The 20,495-nt window shown below is 38.2% G+C and overlaps 1 protein-coding gene across 1 annotated transcript; it reads left to right on the top strand.

The window, feature by feature from the left end:
- The first annotated feature begins 12,134 nt into the window (after positions 1–12,134).
- On the top strand, positions 12,135–20,409 carry polk (polymerase (DNA directed) kappa). The gene is made up of 15 exons (XM_052105242.1): positions 12,135–12,216; positions 12,377–12,588; positions 12,730–12,849; positions 13,347–13,499; positions 13,580–13,711; positions 14,408–14,552; positions 14,811–15,008; positions 15,174–15,298; positions 15,383–15,549; positions 15,684–15,716; positions 15,897–15,993; positions 16,302–16,473; positions 17,482–18,597; positions 18,751–18,805; positions 18,917–20,409. The coding sequence occupies exons 2-15, from the start codon at positions 12,454–12,456 to the stop codon at positions 19,017–19,019; spliced, it is 2,751 nt and encodes a 916-aa protein (XP_051961202.1). The 5' UTR covers positions 12,135–12,216; positions 12,377–12,453; the 3' UTR covers positions 19,020–20,409.
- Positions 20,410–20,495: the final 86 nt, after the last annotated feature.

Here is a 20,495-nt window from a genome sequence, read left to right as displayed (position 1 = left end):
ATTTCTGGACTTAATTTACTGCAATCTGCATTTTCTTTACTATGAAGTCCCAATTCCTCCCTCTCTTCCACATGGCTCCATCATCAGCAAACAAAGCTACTCCATCATGCCCCTGCACATTTTTAAATATCTGATCTATCATTATGGCAAAAAATAGGGCTAACAATACTCCCCTGAGGAGTACCATTCTCAGTTATATATTCAGCACTTAATTCCCCATTTATTTTAACCCTTAAACGTCTTTCAGACAAAAAGGCTTTTATCCACTGGAGCATTCTGCCCCCAATCCCCATTTGCTGCATCCTGATTAACAGGCCATTTGTCCACATCATATCGTATGCTTTTTCAATATCAAAGAATACTGCCACCACTGATTCTCGATTTACTTGAGCTCTCCTTATAACATCTTCCAAACATACTACAGGGTCCATTGTACCTCTACCTCTTCTAAAACCACTCTGGTAGCTATTCAGAAGCCCCTTAGACTCCACCCAGTAATTCAGCCTATCATTTACCATTTTCTCCATAGTCTTTCCCACCTGAGAAGTTAAGGCTATTGGCCTATAGCTACTTGGATTGTGAGGATCTTTACCAGGCTTCCTAATTGGAACAATTATGGATTCTTTCCATTCCTTAGGAATCGTTCCCTCCATCCATATCTTATTAAATAGCAGCAACAGCTTATCTTTCCCTATAACACTCAAGTTATCCAACATATCATAACAAATTGAATCCTTCCCTGGCTGGATTTCCTTAACTTCTTTAGGGCAATATTTAGTTCTGTTCTAGTAAAAAAAACATTAATCCTGCCTCCTTCCTCATTCACACTCTCATCTAAATTAGAATATCTTAAAATTGTCTCTTCCCTTCCTTTCTTTTCCTCCAGACTTAGGTTATCAGAACTATGCACTCTAGCTAATGTTTTTGCAATCACTTCTGCTTTATCTTTACTCGTAGTCACCATATTCTCTCCATCTATGAGCATAGGATAACCATATTTTCTGTCTATTCCTTTCATTTTCTTGATCATACCCCAAATCCTCTCTAAAGGGGTAGTCCGCCCCACAGAATCACAAAATCTCCTCCAGTATTCCTTTTTTGCCTTCCTGACAGCTCTTCTCACCACAGCTTGTGTTCTCTTGTACTCAATCAAGCACTGAAAATTATGGGACTTCTTCAATTTCCTAAACATTCTATTCCTTTCTTTAACTGCTTCCTGACACTCTTTTGACCACCAAGGAACTATTTTATTTATAGACCTGGGTTCTGACTTTGGAATAGCAACCCCTGCTGCACCCACTATAATTGAGCTAATTTCTCTACACAGCTCTTCAACACTCATACTTCCTTCAACAATTGACAACCCCTCATCGCTGAATTCTCTAAACTTCTCCCAGTCAGCTTTTTTCTAATATCCATCTTCCTCCTATCATTTCACCATCTTTTTGCAATTCTACCCCTACCTGAATTCTAATGGGGTAGGGGTCACTTCCAATTGTATTATCCTCTCAAGAACTTCCCACTCACACTTATCAGCTACATTCCTGGACACTATAGTCTAATCTATTGCTGACTCTGTTCCTCTAGAAACGTCTACCCTAGTGTTAGATCCATCATTTAGACAAACCAATCCCTCCTCCTCCAAAAAATCTTCTAGGACAATCCCATTACCATCATCCCTATCACCCCACAGTGAACTATGTGCATTGAAATCCCCACACCAAATTATTCTACCATACAGATCCTTCCAAATTCCTTCAAGTTGTCTCATTTCCAACTGTCTACATGGATTATACATATTAATAATCAATATTTTACCATTTTTAGACCAAACTTCAACAATAATATATTCCAAATCATCTCCTTTCCTTACTTCCCTGAACTGGAGCCCCCTCTGAGTGAATGTAACTACCCCTCCACCTTTACCAAATTCCCTGTCCCTTCTTACTGACATATATCCCTTTATACCAAAGTCTAACTTTGGGATCAGCCAAGATTCTTGAATACATATAACATTTGGATTTACCTCAAGATCTTCAACAAATTTCTTACATTCTTGTCCATTAGAAATCAAACACCTTGCATTCCATTGGATGATATTTAAAACCATTAAAATTATCCTTAATGTGTCTGATCTTGAGATGACTCCTCGACGGTATTATCTTCTGATTCGTTAAGATAATCTACAGCATTCCCCCATTCCAACCCTTGCACATTCAAAAACTTTTTGGCTGATTTAACTATGATCCTGATCCTATCTGTTCTACTTTTTATTTGTGCAGCTCCATTAATAACATCTGCCATAAAAAGAACAAAATCCAGTTTCTTTACAATCAGAGTGTCTTTTTGAATTTTTTTATATACTGTACATTCTCCTTCCATTTTGCTTTTAACCTTTTTTTCCTCAGGGATTAGTTTAGGGGTTTGCTTCACTGCTTCTGCATAGGACATTCCTTGCTCTGCTTTCATCTTCTGAACTTCTCTCATGCGTTTATAAACCTCACATCCTCCATACGCTGCACTATGGTCGCCACCACAATTGCAACATTTTTGAGTTACCCCTTCTTCACATTCACCATACTTATGTTCTCCTCCGCACTTACTACACCTTAACTTCCCTTTGCACACAGCAGCCACATGCCCATACCTTTGGCAATTGAAACACCTCAATGGAGGAGGGATGTATACCCTGACATTATAGCTCATGAATCCAATAAATACCTTCTCAGGGAGTTGGTTTTCATCAAACGTTAGCAATATTGACAAACTATCACTCAAAACACCATCTCTTTTCATTTTCAGACGCTTGGCTTCTTTTATTTTCACATTTTTTATGTTTCCCAGCAGCTCTTCAATTGAATCTTTAACTGGGATCCCAGTTATAACTCCTCTGATCAATTCCTTGTCACAAGCTATTATTCCTCTCACTCCCTGTCCATTCATCTTTCTTATCTTAACTGCTTTCTTCTGTTGTTCCTCATCGATACATTCTACCAACAGTGACCCATTCCTCAATTTTTTCGCACTCATTACTTCCCCTATCTCCTTATGTACACATTTCATTAGTTGGATAGGACTCCAATCAGAAAAGGATGCTCCCTCTTTTAATATGGAAATAAATACCTTATATGTTTCCTTCCTTACTGACACATCCATCTCCTCATCATCTGGTTTACTATTAAATTTCTTTTTCTTGCGTTTTGGCCTACCTTCCTCTCCAAACCCACACTCAGATTCATCCATCCTCTACTTCCTACAGTTTACTCCAGTCCAGCTTCCATGGCGTATTTTCCTCAACATAGACTCCGAACCCTCTGCTCCTCAATTTAGCTTCCTCGTTCTTCTTCTTCTTTTGTTTTTTGGCGATTTGCAGTCTATGTGCATATCGCCACCTACTGAATTATAATGAAATCGTGATATCTTTAGGGTTAGTTCACCCAAAAATGAAAATTTTCCCATAACCACAAGCCATCCTAGGTGTATATGACTTTCTTCTTTTAGCCAAACACAATCATAGTTATATAAAAAATATCCAACTTACAAGCTTTATAATGGGAGTGAATGGTGCCTTAGATTTTGAAGCCCAAAAAGTGCATCCATCCATCAAAAAAGTAATCCATACGGCTCCAGGGGGTTAATAAAGGCCTTCTGAAGTGATGCATTTTTATTAGAAAATTATCCATATTTATAACTTTATAAACTATAATCACTGGCTTCCGGTAACGTCTGTCCACGCTTTCGCAAGAGAGTCGAGTTCCGGCGTATGGTGTAGCGTAAGCTCCTGTGGGAATTGGCGGAAGTGCAGAGGATAGAGCAAAACAAAATGCTGGTCACAAATTAGAGGTTAACAACGAGGATTTTTAAAGAAAAATGTTGGAGGAGATATAAGTGAAGAGAAGATTGAGTTTTTTGCCCAGCCCTATTTGTTTCAACCGGAGTACACCAACCGGGAACTCTGGGACATGGAGGAGGCTGCAGCAGTGGCACAAACAAAAGAATCTGGTAGACGGAGAGTAAGGGATGCGTGTGGTGATCATGCAGGAAATGCGAGGTAATGCCAACAAAAGCTGAGAGTGTTTGCTGCCATGAATGGATGATTGGAATGACTGGATAGATGCACGAACGCACCATTTTAAGACTAATACAAATCTACAGTATAGTGAAAACAACTCACTTTTTGCAATGTTTTCCTTTGCTGTAAACAACATGGTCTTCCGTGTTCGTCACTTATCACCGGTAGTAATGGGTTGTTCGCAAACGAGTCGGCTCTAAGAACCGGCTCTTGTAGGTGAACGTTGGGAGCCAGCTCGCATATCAGAAGAGCAAGAATCTATTTATTAAAATATATAAAAAATATATGAATAATCTAAAGATTAAAATGAATAGAATTAACTCATTCAAAGAATGAAAAAATATATAAAATAATATTGGCCTAAATGCTCAAGCGCACACGCATTCTGCTCAGACTAACAGCTTCACCTGTTGTTCCTGTCAATCAGACACGCAGTGTCAACCAATGAACCAAAGATGTGTGAGGAAGGGCGGAGCCAACTCACTCAGACACAGCCACACATGGGCATTACTGCTCTTTTCGGTGAGCTGGCTCGTTTGGCTCAGCTCACCAAAAAGAACCGGCTCCCAAACGGCTCTTTAAAAAATATGTTTTGTATTTTTTCAAGTCAAACAGTTTGCAATAGTTTGACTATAATCGGTGTTAAAACAATTCAAATTAAATTATTAGGGTGCACAGTTCGCATATGCTGGTGTATGTTGTGCGTAAAACCGGCATTAGAACTCCCATTATACTCTCACCCCAATAAAAATTTAAAATCCTTATCTTTCCTATCTTTTTTATTTAAATATAATATTTACTCTCTTCTCTCCTCTTCTTTTTCTCCACAATACTCATATAAACATTTTCATGTAACCTGAATAAGTTTTAACCTAGTTAATATAACCTCTTTTTTCCTATTTCTTACACAAATATTCCTTTTGCTATCTACCTTTTAACCTACTCTTACAATTATTATTCCAAACCTCTTGCCATTCTTTAACAATATTTCTCCTTATAACTAATTTAATATCACCTACCAAAGGAATGCTAACATCCACTTCTTTCTTTTTTAAAGCATTTTTAGCCAGCTCATCTGCAACTTCGTTACCAGATATCCCCACATGTGCTGGTACCCAACAGAATCTTACTTCCACTCCTTTCCTATGTATTTGCCACAGCGACATAAATATTTAATTCATCAGACCTTTCCTTGATGACTGCTGGGTAGAAAGTGTTTTTAAAACAGATACAGAATTATAAACCACCTGATCTGGTCTTATCTCTTCTACCCACATTAATCGTATAATAATAGCAACAATTTCTACAGCATATATTTACAACTCTGATGTTAATCTCTTTGATATAGTTATATCAAGACCTGGAATATATACTCCCACTCCTACAATCCCTAGATTTGGGATTCTTGAACCATCTATATATATTTGAGTTCTTGTATAAAAACTTTCCTTGATATGCTTATTTACTTCTTCTTCTCCCTAGCTTTTTTCCCGCACAAGTGCAGGGTCTGCTTCCTGGCAAGCCATTCTCCACTTTCTCCACATTGATGTGCTTCATATCTTCCTTTATTCGATCCAGCCAACTCTTCTTTCGTCGCCAGCACAGCCATTTTCCATTGGGACTGAGCCACAGTGCTCTCCTCGCCACTGACTCCTCCTCGGTTAGGGTCAGATGGCCATACCATCAGAGGCGAGCTTCGCTCATCTTCTCTGTGATCGGTGCCACTCCCATGATCTTCCTGATGTCCTTGTTCAGAACGTGGTCGGGTCAGTCCCAGTGTCCACCTGAGCATGCGCATTTTCATCGTGTGGATGACTGTGCCAGCGGTTTGGGGGCCACCTTCCATGTACTCCATATTGTCGAGGTTGAGTTTCAGCCCACTTTTGCCGAGGTGGTCATTCCACTGTTGCACTTGAGCATTGAGTTCCTGGTGGGTGTCTTTAGCGAGGAAGACATCGTTGGCTTACGGCATCGTCCATGGGTGGTTTGTTTGTATGTCGGCTGTTGCTGTGTCCATGCAGAGGATTAAGAGCAGGGGTGATGGGGCTGACCCCTAGTGTATGCTAACCTGGATGTCAAACGGCGGCAAGGTTCCCACAGGGCACTGGACGCTGCTTGTGGTGTCTTGGTAAAGGAGTTGGGTCCAGCGCACGTATTCCTCTGGGGCTGCGATCAAAGTACTCGCCATATGCACATTGGTTTGGCGTGATGCTGGTGATGTTGCGTAGGCGGCAGTCCAGAACACACTTGAATATCTTCATCGTGTGACATAGAAGTTGGATTGGTCGGTAATTGGTGCACTCGCTGACATCCCCCTTGCCTTTCCAGATCAGCACAGTGACGCTGGTCGACCAGGCCTGGGGAGACCTGTTATCTGCAATGATCTTGTTAAAGAGTAGTGCGAGGATATCTGCGCCTCTGCCCCGCATGAGTTTCCAGGCTTCGGTGGGGATGTCATCGGGTCCAGTTGCCTTCCCATTTTTCATCTTCTTGACAGCCTGTGACACTTCGGTGATAGTGATCGGCTGAACTGGTCCAGCGATGGCATCCATGCTGGGTAATCAGTGGGTGTTGGAACTCTTTGTTGAAGATCCCTGAGAAGTAGTTGCGCCATCGCTGAAGAATTGCTGGTGGGTCCTGTAGTAAGCGGTGGTTGGCGTCCATGATGGTGGCTACCTGGGCAATGGCTTGTGTAGACTGGTGACAAGAGCTGTCTAGGCGGTAGATCTTGTTTGCCTCCTCTGGTGTGTCCAGCTGGTTGTACAGCTCTTCGAGGTGTTTCACATTGGTGGTGGCCACTGCTCTCCACTGATGAACAAGAACTCTTCTGGTTCTACATTGCACAGTTGTGCATCCAGTCTTCCCCAGAATTCATCTTTGTCCTCTTCATTGCAACCAGTTTGGGGAGCTTAGCAGCAGATGACGCAAAGGGTGATCGAGCTAGAGATGATCTTGATCGAAATGATACGATACGTGATGTTCGAGACATCAGTGATCTGGTTCCGGAGTTGCTGGTTGACGGCCACTGCGACTCCGTTCCACTTCAGGTTGAAACCATAGTAGATTAATTTGTACCCTTCGCCAATGTCCTTGGCCTTTGCACCCTTCCATTCTAATTCACATTATATTTAATTTGTCCTATTTCTTCCTATTCTCTTCTCTTATCTAGTATCTCCAAATCTACATCAGGGAATATCCATGACGGAACTCCATACATATTCTGTCTACAATTTGATACTTTTCCGCCACATCATTTATAATCCACCCAAAACCCCTTCCTTTCTTATTTATATAATCCCAACAGTTATTTAAAACATTAGAATCAATATGGCTTCCAGCATGACTCTTCAAGTTTGCCCAATGACAATTTTATTCTGCGTAAATTTATTGGCCTATCATTTGCCTCAACTAACAAAGCATTGACTTCGACTTAACTGCTCCTAGACATATTCTGAGAGCTCTGTGCTGTATTTTATCTAACTGATTTAACAACTTTATTGAAGCAGCACCATAAATCATGCATCTGTAATCAAGAACAGATCTTATCATGGCTTGATATAACATCAATAATGATGCTCCTTCTGCTCCCCATTCTTTCCCCACTATTGATCACATCACATTTAAAATTCTCCAACATTTCTTTTTAATTTCATCTATGTTTCTTCCATGTATTTGCTTCCTCGTTTCCTCGCTCCTCCGTCCTCCCTTTTTTGACCCGGAAACCGATCAAAGTCTGCTATCATGAAGGACGTATCAATTCAATAAATGCACCATGAGGAGGCAGGGATTGAGTACCAAGGAAGCTTAACTGAGGACGCTTGAGTGAGGAAACACAGGAGCTTCCTATGCGGAAGTCTTTTTGGTTGAAGCACCTGACACACGCACAAATTCTCCTCCCCCTTCACATCTGACTCAACAGTATTAATTCATGCTTAACCTTTGCAGATTAAATAAACCATAATTGTCACATACTTTAACTGTGCATATTGTATTATTAGGTTTTATATTTAAAATATCAATTGATCAAGTTTCAACAATGTAATGGAATGTGCTCCGATGTAATGCAGATGCACAGAGATGACGCTCTGAAGTGACATGTGAGTGAGCAGGACATTCCATTTGACAAAAAATCTTCCTTCGATTCCTCTGTCCTCATTTCCTTGCCTTCCATAATTTCCTTGTTTCCTAAGTGGGTGAAGCAAGGAAACAAGGAAAGAAAGCAAGGAAAGGAAATGAGGATGGACAATTTCAGAAATGAGAAGCACAACGAGAACGCAGGAAATTACCCGGATGTGTCATTGAAATCGAGGATGAATCGGATGGTGACTTGTGGGCAAGAACTCAGTACTACGGTGGCATACAAAGGACATTTATCGTTTTGCTTTGTTTTTATTTCTCAAGAGTTTCCTTCTGTAAACTCTCGAAAGTTTGAGAGTAGTTATACTCCATCAACATTTGTTGTTTTCTGGGGCATCATTTTAATATAGTAATAAACATGGAGAGAATGAGTGTTTACAGACTTTATTCTTTTAACGTGTCACTAGTCCTTCAAAACCTCACTGGTGTGATTATATTAATTCTGTCACTGGTATGATAATGCCAGTAGTGACATAACTGCACAACAGGAAGCTTGCAATAGATGCATTCCACGTCCTCAGGTCCTTCCGAGTTCGTTCTTCCAAGGATGCTTGACAAGACTGGTCTTAATAAGAAAGCAAGTCTGTTCTCTGCAGACTCCGTACACTTGACATTGCGTTTGCTAATGCATATGGAGACTAACGCTCACTCTGTCAATGCTCAAAGTTTATGTAGCGACTATGTCTGTGTATCATGCATCTGAAGCTGGAGCCACTATAGGCAAACATGATTTAAACATAAAGTTCCTTAGAGGATCAAGAAGATTAAATCCACCTCGGCCAGCTACAATCCCAACTTGGGACCTAACTTTGGTCCTAAAAACGCTCACAGGGCCCCCATTCAAACCCTGTGGACTCTGTTGATTTGAGCATGCTCTCCATTAAGACTGCAACACTGTTGGCTCTGGCCTCAGTAAAATGGGTTGGTAACTTACATGCACTGTCAATTGACAATTCATGTTTGGAGTTTGGCCCCGGTCTTTCAAAAGCCACTGTGTGCCTAAGGTTGTAACCATGCCATTCAGAGCACAGGTAGTTCACCTTCAAGCCTTTTTCCCTCCTCCATTTAATTCTGATGAAGAACAATCCTTGCATTTGTTATGCTCTGTGCGAGAGCAACACGCATATGTTGAGCGCACCCGCTAGTTCAGACTGTCTGATCAGCTCTTTGTGTGCTATGGAGGATGCACAAAAAGAATGTCCGTCTCCAAGCAAAGACTTCCTCACTGGATCATTGATGCAATTTGCCCTGGCATACGAGTCACGGGGTAAGATCTGTCTAATTGGTGTTAAAGCACACTCAACTAGAGGCATGGCCTCCGAACGAACGGTGTGTCTTTACAAGACATGTTTTGCAGCTTCTCAAAACACATTCACAAGATTTTACAACCTATATGTAACATCTCTCTTTACAAGTTCTCTATGTTTAGAACGCTTGCTATTTAATTTGTCAAACATATACTTATGCCCCTCCCTTTAACTACGGGCTCCCCATCATTTTACACAACTGCCTGCATTCAGGCTGTTACAATTTACCAAAAAGTCACAAGCACTTTCATTATAAATAACTCCCTTCCCGAATGGGTTCATGAAGGGGTTAATTCATACTATATGACTATAGGTAATATATTCATTGCAAGTTCTCCTCTCCTGGCCGAACATGAGCGTCACTCACTTGCAGTATACTCATGTCAGTTGCCATCCCGTGGGACTGTGGTGTCATGTTTCCTCTCTGGAAGGTTATGTCATGTAGTGTGGCGTAATGGGACTCTCTTCCCTATAAGCATTAGCAAACGCAATGTCAAGTATACTGAGACGAAGGGAACGAGACATTGCGAACACTGGCCGTACTACAAGTCTCCGAGTTCTTTTGAGGTGTGAGCGATGCAGTCCTTGTCCCTCAGTCAGAAAATTCTGAGGAATGGTGATTGTGCGTCTGGTTTTATAGCAGACAACAATGCACCTAAAAGGGCGGGCCTTCTCTTATAAAACAACAATTTTATCATAGTAAACTCCAGTTAATTACAAAAATATTGTTTAGTGTATAACTAAACATTTTATGTTAAGCTTGTAGGCTCCCCTGTATAGAAGTGTTCTGGTTCAGCCCACTAAACCAAAGGCGAAACAAAATCACGTGAAAACAAATCACGTGGTGAAAACGAGTTAGTAGAAGTAGCAGTAATATGATCATATTAGTAGTATAATAAGAATAATAATAATGATTGATATTGATTTTGTTTTATAAGTGTACTGTATACAGACCTATTATATGTTTAACGTTTATTCAAATAGACCTTTTTCACAGACTGTAATGACGTGTTTCTGGCTTGTTTAGCAGCATAAATCTAGCAAATAATTTGTATATGATAATTTTTTTTTTTATATTTAGTGTAAGTTTATAACATTATGCTTTTTTATAATACCCTGGAATTATAAATATATATATATATATATATATATATATATATATATATATATATATATATATATATTTGCCACAGCTGCTGAGGGGTTTTGATTACAACTGCTGAGAGTGACAATAAATTTCTGTCTTAATCCAGTGCATTTTTTTCTTCTTCTGGAATGTGAAAAAGGTCTATTGTAGCTGTTGATGGTGTTTATTGAAAAATGTATTTGTAATTATATTTTCAGATTTATTAGCGTGTCAAGACAGGACATGTTTTAGTTATAATTTAGTTATTCTCAATGGACGATTTATAAATCTCATTGGATGGTTTATAATAACTATAGATAATGTCAACAGACATCATACGCCTTCTGAAATTAGGTATCAACAGCAATGTGGGGTATGAAATGTAAAAAAGTACCCATGTAAAATGCAAAAGGTGAATTATCCATATTGAAAAGTAAAACGTAAAGGGATAGTTCACTCCAAAATATAAATGCTCTCATTCTCTCAAATTACTTTTATGCTGCCTTTATGTGCTTTTTGGAACTTTAAAGTTCTGGTCACAATTCACTTGCATTAAATGGACCAAGAGAGCTGAGATATTTTACTAAAAATCTTTGTTTGTGATCAGCAGAAGAAAGAAAGCCATACACATCTGGGATAGCTTGAGGGTGAGTACATGATGAGAGTTTTCATTTTATCATTTATGGGTGAAAATTTCCATTAAGTCATTAAATATATATATATATATATATATATATATATATATATATATATATATATATATATATATATATATATATATTATTTATGTCCACTTAAACATAAAAACATTTCATTGAAAATTTGCATATTTATTGATACTCAAGGAGAAGTAGGAAACACAGGATGGGAGACATCCTCATAAAGAATAAAAAAAAAAACCTATTTAAAATAAAATAAAGTTACTGGATTATTGCTGATGTGTTAATAAAATTGCATATAATTACACATCCTAAAAGTTGGCATCAGATATATTCATTGTTAAAGTTGTTGTCTTCAGACATATGTTAATGAGTGACACAAAGGCACAGTTTTCTCGGAATGATTAAAAACAAATTCATCACTAAATTAATTTGACTACAAAGACCAGGGATAATGGTAGCTTTTTACCATGAATATTGCTTGGTCATATGACTACTATACTTATACACCATGCACTACAGTAGTGGTTTATAAAATGACATATTTTTAACCACTATTTTATATTTGAAAAACTGAGCTTTACAGCATGTTTCATTTAATTATCACAAACATAAAACGTTAAAGAGCATAAAAGACGTTGTTTCTTGACTTGTGTAGTGATTTCATAACCAGGAAATGGGCAAATGTTTTGTCGTTTTGTTGTTGTAGTAAGAGGAGTTTGATGCTATTCGATACAGGCTGCGATGCTGTAGGTGGCGATAAAGACTCATACAGGCTTTTAACTCTCATAGAAGAAGACGTTCAAACATGGAGGCAATGACAACTGAGTACTGTTTATTTTTGCTTCCGTTTACCTCGTAACTCCTAAAAGTGTGTTGTGAATGCGTTTTTGGTTATATACGTCCTTGAGGTAGGTGAGTAACTAAATTAATACTCTCATACGCTATAAGTTGTATGTGGTATTTGTTTATCCTTTAATAGTCATCGAACAAAACACCATAAAAAAATGGCCAGTTCTTTCTGAAATGTGATCGTTGTTAGACACGATTCTTGCTTACTGTGTCCAAATTGTAGTTTGTCAGCATCCGTAGTGGTTAGTTTGTCAAAGAACATTACATGTTAAAGGTGGAACAGCTTGATAAAGCAGAAAGATGGACCGCCAGGATGCTGGGAGCAGTGGTTTTGGGGAAGGTCTTCTCTCCAGGATGGCTCTCAATGACAACAAGGCTGGTATGGAAGGACTGGACCGAGACAAGATCAACAAGATCATTCTGGAGGCCTCCAAGGTTTTATTTATTCAATTAATTTATTTAGGCAAAGAACAATTATTGTATTTTTAATGAAAAGATAATTATTTATTTTTTACAAGTTTACCAAAGCTTGTAGTATCTTTATTTTACTCCTAGATGTGGTCTTTTGAATTGCAGGGATCTAGATTTTATGAGAATGAACTCAAAAAGGAGCAACAGGTGAATCAGCGTATTAAAAAGATGATGGAGCAAAAAGCAAAAATCACTAAAGAACAAATGAAGCAAGCACAAGCAGAGGTAATCAACTGATTTTTAATGTCATGATTGTTTTCACCAGAGACACCCAATAGTTTGCAATACTGTAATATGAAAAAAAATACTAGTAATTATTTACACAATATAAAGTATATAATGTTGTGCATAATATATATGCATCATGGTAGTTTTTTGTCACACCTCTTTTAATGATCATTTTAAAAATAATCCCAAAAGGATAACTTTCATTATTCCTTTATATTCAATTATAATTGAGAATAAAGAGAATTACAATTTCAAAAGTAAAACATCCAGGTGCTTTTTAGTAATGAGAATTGGGGGTGGGGAATGTCCTTTATTGTCAAAAAAATAAAATAATTACACAATTAAATTTTTTTTACAATCTTTTTGACTTTGAGGTGAAAGAACTGGACACTGGAACTGTTTTTGTGAAATAGTTTCATTAAGTATATTAGTTTAGGACTTTTTCATCAGCTTGTTCAGTGGGATCATTTTTTAAAAGAGTTTTCATACAACAGGTGGACAAGCTGACATCTCACATGGAGAGTGGTCGAGACCTGGGCAGTGTGATAGTTCATGTAGACATGGATGCATTCTATGCTGCTGTGGAAATGAGAGACTGCCCAGAGCTGAAGGACAAACCTCTGGCAGTGGGATCCATGAGTATGCTGGTGAGATTCAATGTGGAACCTCACAGAACATCTCATATCTACAGTGTAATGACACTTATGACAATCTTTATAATTTTCAGTCAACCTCTAATTACCACGCCAGGAGATTTGGTGTCCGTGCTGCCATGCCTGGCTTTATTGCTAAAAAGCTCTGCCCAAACCTAGTCATTGTGCCCACCAACTTTGACAAATACAGAGCTGTGAGTGCTCAGGTAAGTTTTAAGTTCACCAAAAAAATAAAATTCTCTCATCATTTACTCAACCTCATGCCATCCCAGATGTGTAAAACTTTCTTCTGCTGAAGAAAAATTATGATTTTTAGAAGAATATATCAGCTCTGTTTGTCCATTTAATGCAAGCGAATGTTGGCCAGAACTTTGAAGGTCCAACAAGCAGCATAAAAGTAATCCATATGACTCCAGTGGTTGGATCCATATCATCAGAAGCAATTTGATAGGTGTGGGTGAGAAAAAGATCAACATTAGACATTTTTGCCATAAATTCTCCTCTGCACGGTTGGTGGCAATATGCACAAAGAATGTGAATTGCCAAAAACAAAAGAAGAAAGTGGAGATTGGTGGTAATCCACACCTATCATATTGCTTCTGAAGACATTGATTTCACCACTGGATTCTTATGGATTACTTTTATGCTGCTTTTATATCCTTTTTGGACATTCTGGCCACAATTCAATTGCATTGAATGGACCTACAGAGCTGAGATATTTTACTAAAAATCTTAGTTTGTGAAAGAAAGTCATACACATCTGGGATGGCATGAGGTAAATTATGAGAAATGTTCATTTTTTGGGTGAACTATCCCTTTACTCTTAGTCTGAAACTAGCAAACATCAAAACAATAGCAGACAATGTTATTACTGTTGCCTAATGCTTTGGTCTCTCTTAAAGGTACGGGAGGTATTTTCAGTCTACGATCCTCATTTTATGCCTATTAGTCTTGATGAGGCTTATCTGGACATCACTGAGCACTTAAATCAGCGGAAGCTCTGGCCTGAGTCCATGAGAACACATTACATACGTGATGCTAAGAAAGGTGCATTACTGAGCTGTGATTGTGTTTTTGAGAAATTTGTTTTGAGCCAGTCATGCTTTTGATATCATTAGAGTGTGCATGCGTGCATGTGTGTGTGTGTGTGTGTGTGTGTGTGTGTGTGTGTATGTGTCTACTGTCTAGAGCACTTAAAAAGAGAGCCCAGAGAGTTTTTACCTGGTAAAAGCTTTTACTTTTATAAAAGTCTTTATAATGTTTTCTTATGTGAGCATAATTTATGTTCTTTTTTCTGATGAAAAGAGAATGATGCAGACAGGACTGCGGTTGAGTCAGAGAGAGATGGCCTGTCCCCTGTGCTGTTTGAAGACAGTCCCAGCTCCTCCCCTTCTCTGTCTGGGGTTGATGGGAAAGCAGAAGTGTTTGGAACGAGTGCCGAGGAGGCTGTGAGGGAGATGCGCTTTCGTATTGAGCAGAAAACAACTTTAACAGCCAGTGCCGGTGAGGGAGTGGATATTGCTTAATGTTTCCTTTTTTATCCTTGCAAACTTAATGGTGAGGTGTGTAATTTCTGAGCCACTAGTGTGGCTTAGTATTATGACAGTTTTCTGAAAACTATCCCCTTGTTTTTTAGGTTTTTTTAGTTGTTTGATCTCTTTTTTTTAGGCATTGCCCCAAACATGATGTTAGCAAAAGTATGCAGCGATAAGAACAAGCCCAATGGCCAGTACAGAATTCCTCCTGAGAGACAAGTTGTGATGGATTTTATCAAAGATCTTCCAGTCAGAAAGGTCTACCTAACACTTTTCTCTGTTTTTCCACACATGTGCAATGTTTCTCATTAAAGTGGCCTAATATTAACTAATTTACTGCAGGTATCTGGTGTTGGAAAGGTAACTGAGAAGATGCTGGCTGCTTTAGGTATCGTCAGCTGCTCTCAACTTGGCCAGCAGATGGCGCTATTATCCCTGCTTTTTTCCGAAACCTCTTGGCATCATTTTCTTCACATATCTCTGGGTTTGGGCTCAACATATGTTGAGAGGTATGCAGTGTTAATGCATGTGTATGCATATGTTAAAGTGTCAAGACATTTTTCCTTAATATTAACCAACTTGCATAAGGGTTGGCTATTACGTTATGCTAATGTTTTATGGGGGTTCTGGTCTTTTGTCTCAGGGACTCAGAAAGAAAAAGCATTAGCACTGAGAGGTAATCCAGTCTTTTTTTTTTTTTTTAAACAATATATACATTGCCTCTGTGTCTTTAGCACATGCAGCAGATACAAACGTTTCAGGAACATTAAATCAATTTTCTGTTTCTCTTTTTCATACCACATCTTCCTCCTGGTCTCATTCCATTTGTATCATCTACACTCCCCCTTTCTTTCAGGACGTTTTGTCAGATGAGTGATGCAGAGGAGCAGTATTCTTTATGTAGGGAACTCTGTCATGATCTAGCGCAGGATTTACAAAAGGAGGGCCTCAAGGTACTGATGTTTAACCCCTCAACAATAACTCCTGTAAAGGTGACAGTTACACTTTGTGTGTACAAGTGGTCCATTGATATATGTCTTTTGTAGATGCATTTTTATAATTTGTTTAGCTTATGGAACCATCTTTTTCTTTTTTTTGGCGGAATACAAGTTAAAGACATGCATTATATCACATGTGTAACGATTTCTGGATGTACACTCTTAACTTAAAATATAATTAATACAGTAATAAAATATTTGCATAACAATAATATATGTAATGTAATACGATATATAATACTACATTTGTGTTTGTACTATAGGGCAAAACTGTTACTTTGAAGTTGAAGAATGTAAAGTTTGAGGTGAAGACCAGGGCGTTTACTTTGCAGTATGCTGTCTGCTCTGAGGAGGAGATCTTTGCTGCTGCAAAGGACCTTCTCAAAGTTGAGATTGACTCTGTCAGCCCTCAGCCACTAAAGCTGAGACTCATGGGTAAACATTACACCTGATATGATTACTGCTGTTTTTGTCTACTTGTTGGTTTTATTAATTGCATATTTATCCTAACATAAGTCCTAGGTTTTGAGTTGATGAATTGATTTGTCTCTGTCAAACGCATAGTTCATAGAATCTGTAATTTTCACACCCTTATGCCATGTTGCACTAATGACTTTCTTCTGCGGAACACAAATGAAGATATTTTTAAGAACGTATGAGCTGTTTTTGTCAATACAATGTTTGTCAAATGGGTCCAAGCTCCAAAAATGACATAAAATCAGCAAACAAGTAATCCATATGACTCCAGTGGTTTAATCCATGTCTTCTGGAGCAATACTATCACTTTGGGTGAGAAACAGATACATAATGTATATTAATCTTGACGTGTTTATGAGAGAAGTTCAGTCACACACTTCCTTGCAGTGGATGCTTGCACAGAACACTGTACACAAACCAGACACGGTGTTGCAAGGTTCGTGTTTTTCATGGCCAGTTGAGCTGTTTTGAAAAAGCAGGTGTGATTTTAAAATGGTTATGTTGGAATTTTTTGGTCACCATTGTAAACACTAGAAAATGAAAATTCAAAGTGAAACCAGGATTGAGCATTTTCCTCCTTAAGCCTGAATGGTTTTCCAATGGGACCGGATGTCAAATGTTTGTATGGATTACTTCTATTTAGCTTTTTGCCCTTTTTTGGTGAAAATATTTAATAAATATTATAAATATTTTGGACCCCATTGACATCTTCCTTTGAGTTTGGGATGGCATGAGGATGAGTAAATGTTGAGAGAATAAAAATTGTATGTGAGCTATTCCTTTTAAACTCTTTATTATTGAAGCATAATTCACAAATAATTTGATATCAACTTGGAGGATACAATCTGGTTAATTTCTATATTTGGTGTATTTAGGTTTATTTATTCCAGAGAGTCAAATTTAATTTAGTAAATTCTCAGATTGTTTGCATGCTGTAATTAAGAGTTTGTGTGTGTTTATCAACAGGCGTTCGAGTGTCCAGCTTTATTAGTGTTGAAGATAAAAAGCCTCTTCAGAAGAGCATAATGGGTTTCTTGCAGAAAGGTGGATGTGATCCAAGCATCTCCACACAGTGTCCTGGATTTGCACTCAAAGCAGAAGCAGACAATGATGCCAAATCTGATGGTGGTTTTCTAAAGCCACCGTCTACTGAGATAAATGTACCTTCTGTGTCTGAGCAAATATCCAAAGGACATCAGCAGCAATCTTTTTTTCAAAGAGCAGAGTCCAAAAGACTTCAACAGCAGCAGAAACAAATGTTTGAAAATGCCGTCACCTCTGGTACAGACACAACAAACAATACTGCTGACACATCTGATACTACACAGACAAATCTATCAATAATATACACACAATCAGACACAACATCAGCAACTCAAACAGGTTTGTCAAATACAAACTTGGGGAAAGATGCAACAGGACATATTAACAAGCATGCAACATCAAAGACATATTTTAATGCCACAACACCGTTGCTTCAGTGTCTCACCTGTCCTGTGTGCAACAAGGAGATGAAGGCTGTAAACCTCATAGCTTTCAACAAGCACATTGATGAGTGCCTCAAGGGCAGTGCAATGGAAAATCAAGCCACAGATATGGATACAGTTCTGAATAAATGCAGTGAAGCATGTGAGCAGGGGAAACAGGAAGAGCTCAATTCCGAAATGCCTGTATCAAGTTCAAAGAGCCAAGGCATACCCCATAATGATAATGGTGAGAAGCCATCCACTAGCATCACTGTACCAGTGGAGGAAAATGATGAAAGCTCTGATTTCAGGATGCCGTTTTTTAGCCGCAGGACACATTTTAAAGAAAAGTGCTCAGTTGTTCCTAATAAGGAGTTGCCTCTTTGTGAACCTAGTTATAAAGTCACCCAAGTAACGCATGATCCTGAGGCTGTCAGAGTGTTGTCATCTGACTTGAAAGGCCCTTCTTTGATATGTCCTGTGTGCAGTCAACCGCAGAGCACCAATGACCTCATTCTCTTCAACCGGCATGTAGATATGTGTCTCAACCAGGAAGTGCTGCTGGATTTGACAGGATTTCAACCTTTAGATGCACCAGCCTCCATGAGCGTAAGAGGTCAGTGTAATGAAAAAAGATGTTCAAATAATGCAAAAAATTGCATTGGATAACAATGATGACACTCTACCTGAAAAAGTACAAGATAAGACAAGCAAGGAGTTTGAGGGAAATGATTATATACACTTAGTCATGTTGTTTTGTCTTTTGCAGGCCAATTTGAGGACCCACAGGGAAGATTTTCTAAAGTGAGAGAAAAAAGCAAAAGGTATTTAATTATATAAGAGGATATTGTACTATCGTTTAAGAATATTGTTTGAATACATATTTATTTTTCTGTCTCATGATTTTATGTGTGTGTTGACCATTTTAACCACAGACAAGGATTATCTCCCCTTCCTCCATCTAAGAAGGCAAAGGTGTTGAGCACAAAACATACAATTGACAAGTTTTTCAAAGGCAACACCAGACAGAATTACTAATTCTGTTTAGTCCCTAAACTGTTACAAACTACAGACAGAGAATATCATTATATCGTGGAAGTTCACGATATAATGGCAACACATTGATGTGCATCGTATTATTGTACATCATTTTTATTTTTTTTTTACTTTTGCACTTCTTTCTAAGTATGTAGAACATACAGAATAGCATTCTGAGATGATATTCTTCTCCCCACAATGTACAGAGTGGTTATCTGAGTTACCGTAGACTTTGTCAGTGTGAACCAGTCTGGACATTCTCCATTGATCTCTCTCATCAACAATTTGTTTCCATCTACAGAACTGGCACTCACTGGATGTTTTTTGTTTTTGGCACCATTAGTAAAGTAGTATTAGTAGTAGAGTAAATTCTTGAGACTGTTGTGTATGAAAATTCCAGGAGATCAGCAGTTACAGAAATCCTCAAACCAGCCCATCCGGCACCAATAATCATACCACAGTCCAAATCACTGAGATCAAATTATTTCCCCATTCTGATGGTTGATGTGAACATTAACTGAAGCTCCTGACCCATATCTGCATTATTTTATACACTGCACTGCTGCCGCACGATTGGCTGATTAGATAATCAAATGGATAATTGTTGGTGCCAGACGGGCTGGTTTGAGTATTTCTGTCTCTAGTTTACTCAGAATGGTGCCAAAAACAAATAAACATCCAGTGAGCGACAGTTCTGTGGCAGAAATATCTTGTTGATGAGAGAGGTCAACAGAGAATAGCCAGACTGTTTCGGAGTGACAAAGTCTACGCTCTGTACAATTGTTGTGAGAAGAATATAATCTCAGAATGCTATTCTGAGATGCGGGTTGGCGCTGTTTTGGCGGCATGGGGCGGACCTACACAATATAATGCACGTGGTTTTAATGCTATGGCTGATCAGTGTATGTGTGGGCAACACATTGATGTGAATCGTATTATTGTACATCATTTTTATTTTATTTTTTACTTTTGCACTTCTTTCTAAGTATGTAGAACATACAGTACATGTTATTGCTATATTAATATATATTTTTATTCTATGTATAGATACAAAATATTAGTTTTAAAGGGTCATATGTATGGACATAAGTAGAACATAGGGACATATGTATGGAAAGCAATTTATAGACCCTATATGAAGATTTATCATCTTAAAAGTGTAAAGTATCATATTTGTATAATTCCCATTTTTATGAAATGTGTCAAAATGTACACGTCATTATTGTCATATATTAAAATATTCTCTTAAACTTGGGTAATGGTGCTATGCGTCTTAAATGACTGAAATTTAATATAAATTATTCAGGTTTTCTTTATTTGTGTAAAATGAATTTCCTTCCTGTAATAGAACGTGCATATGTGTGAGTTGTATCCCTATTATTGTATTAAAAAATGTTGCTTCCCAAAATATGATGTCTATTTTCGTAGTTAAGTTTATTCATTATAACCCTATAACCTCATTCCCTTTAGTTCCAC

Source organism: Xyrauchen texanus, chromosome 3, assembly GCF_025860055.1.
Source record: "Xyrauchen texanus isolate HMW12.3.18 chromosome 3, RBS_HiC_50CHRs, whole genome shotgun sequence".
Taxonomy (NCBI): Eukaryota; Metazoa; Chordata; class Actinopteri; order Cypriniformes; family Catostomidae; genus Xyrauchen; species Xyrauchen texanus.
Note: the sequence above shows the minus strand (reverse complement) of the source record. Positions and strands in the feature narration are given on the sequence as shown.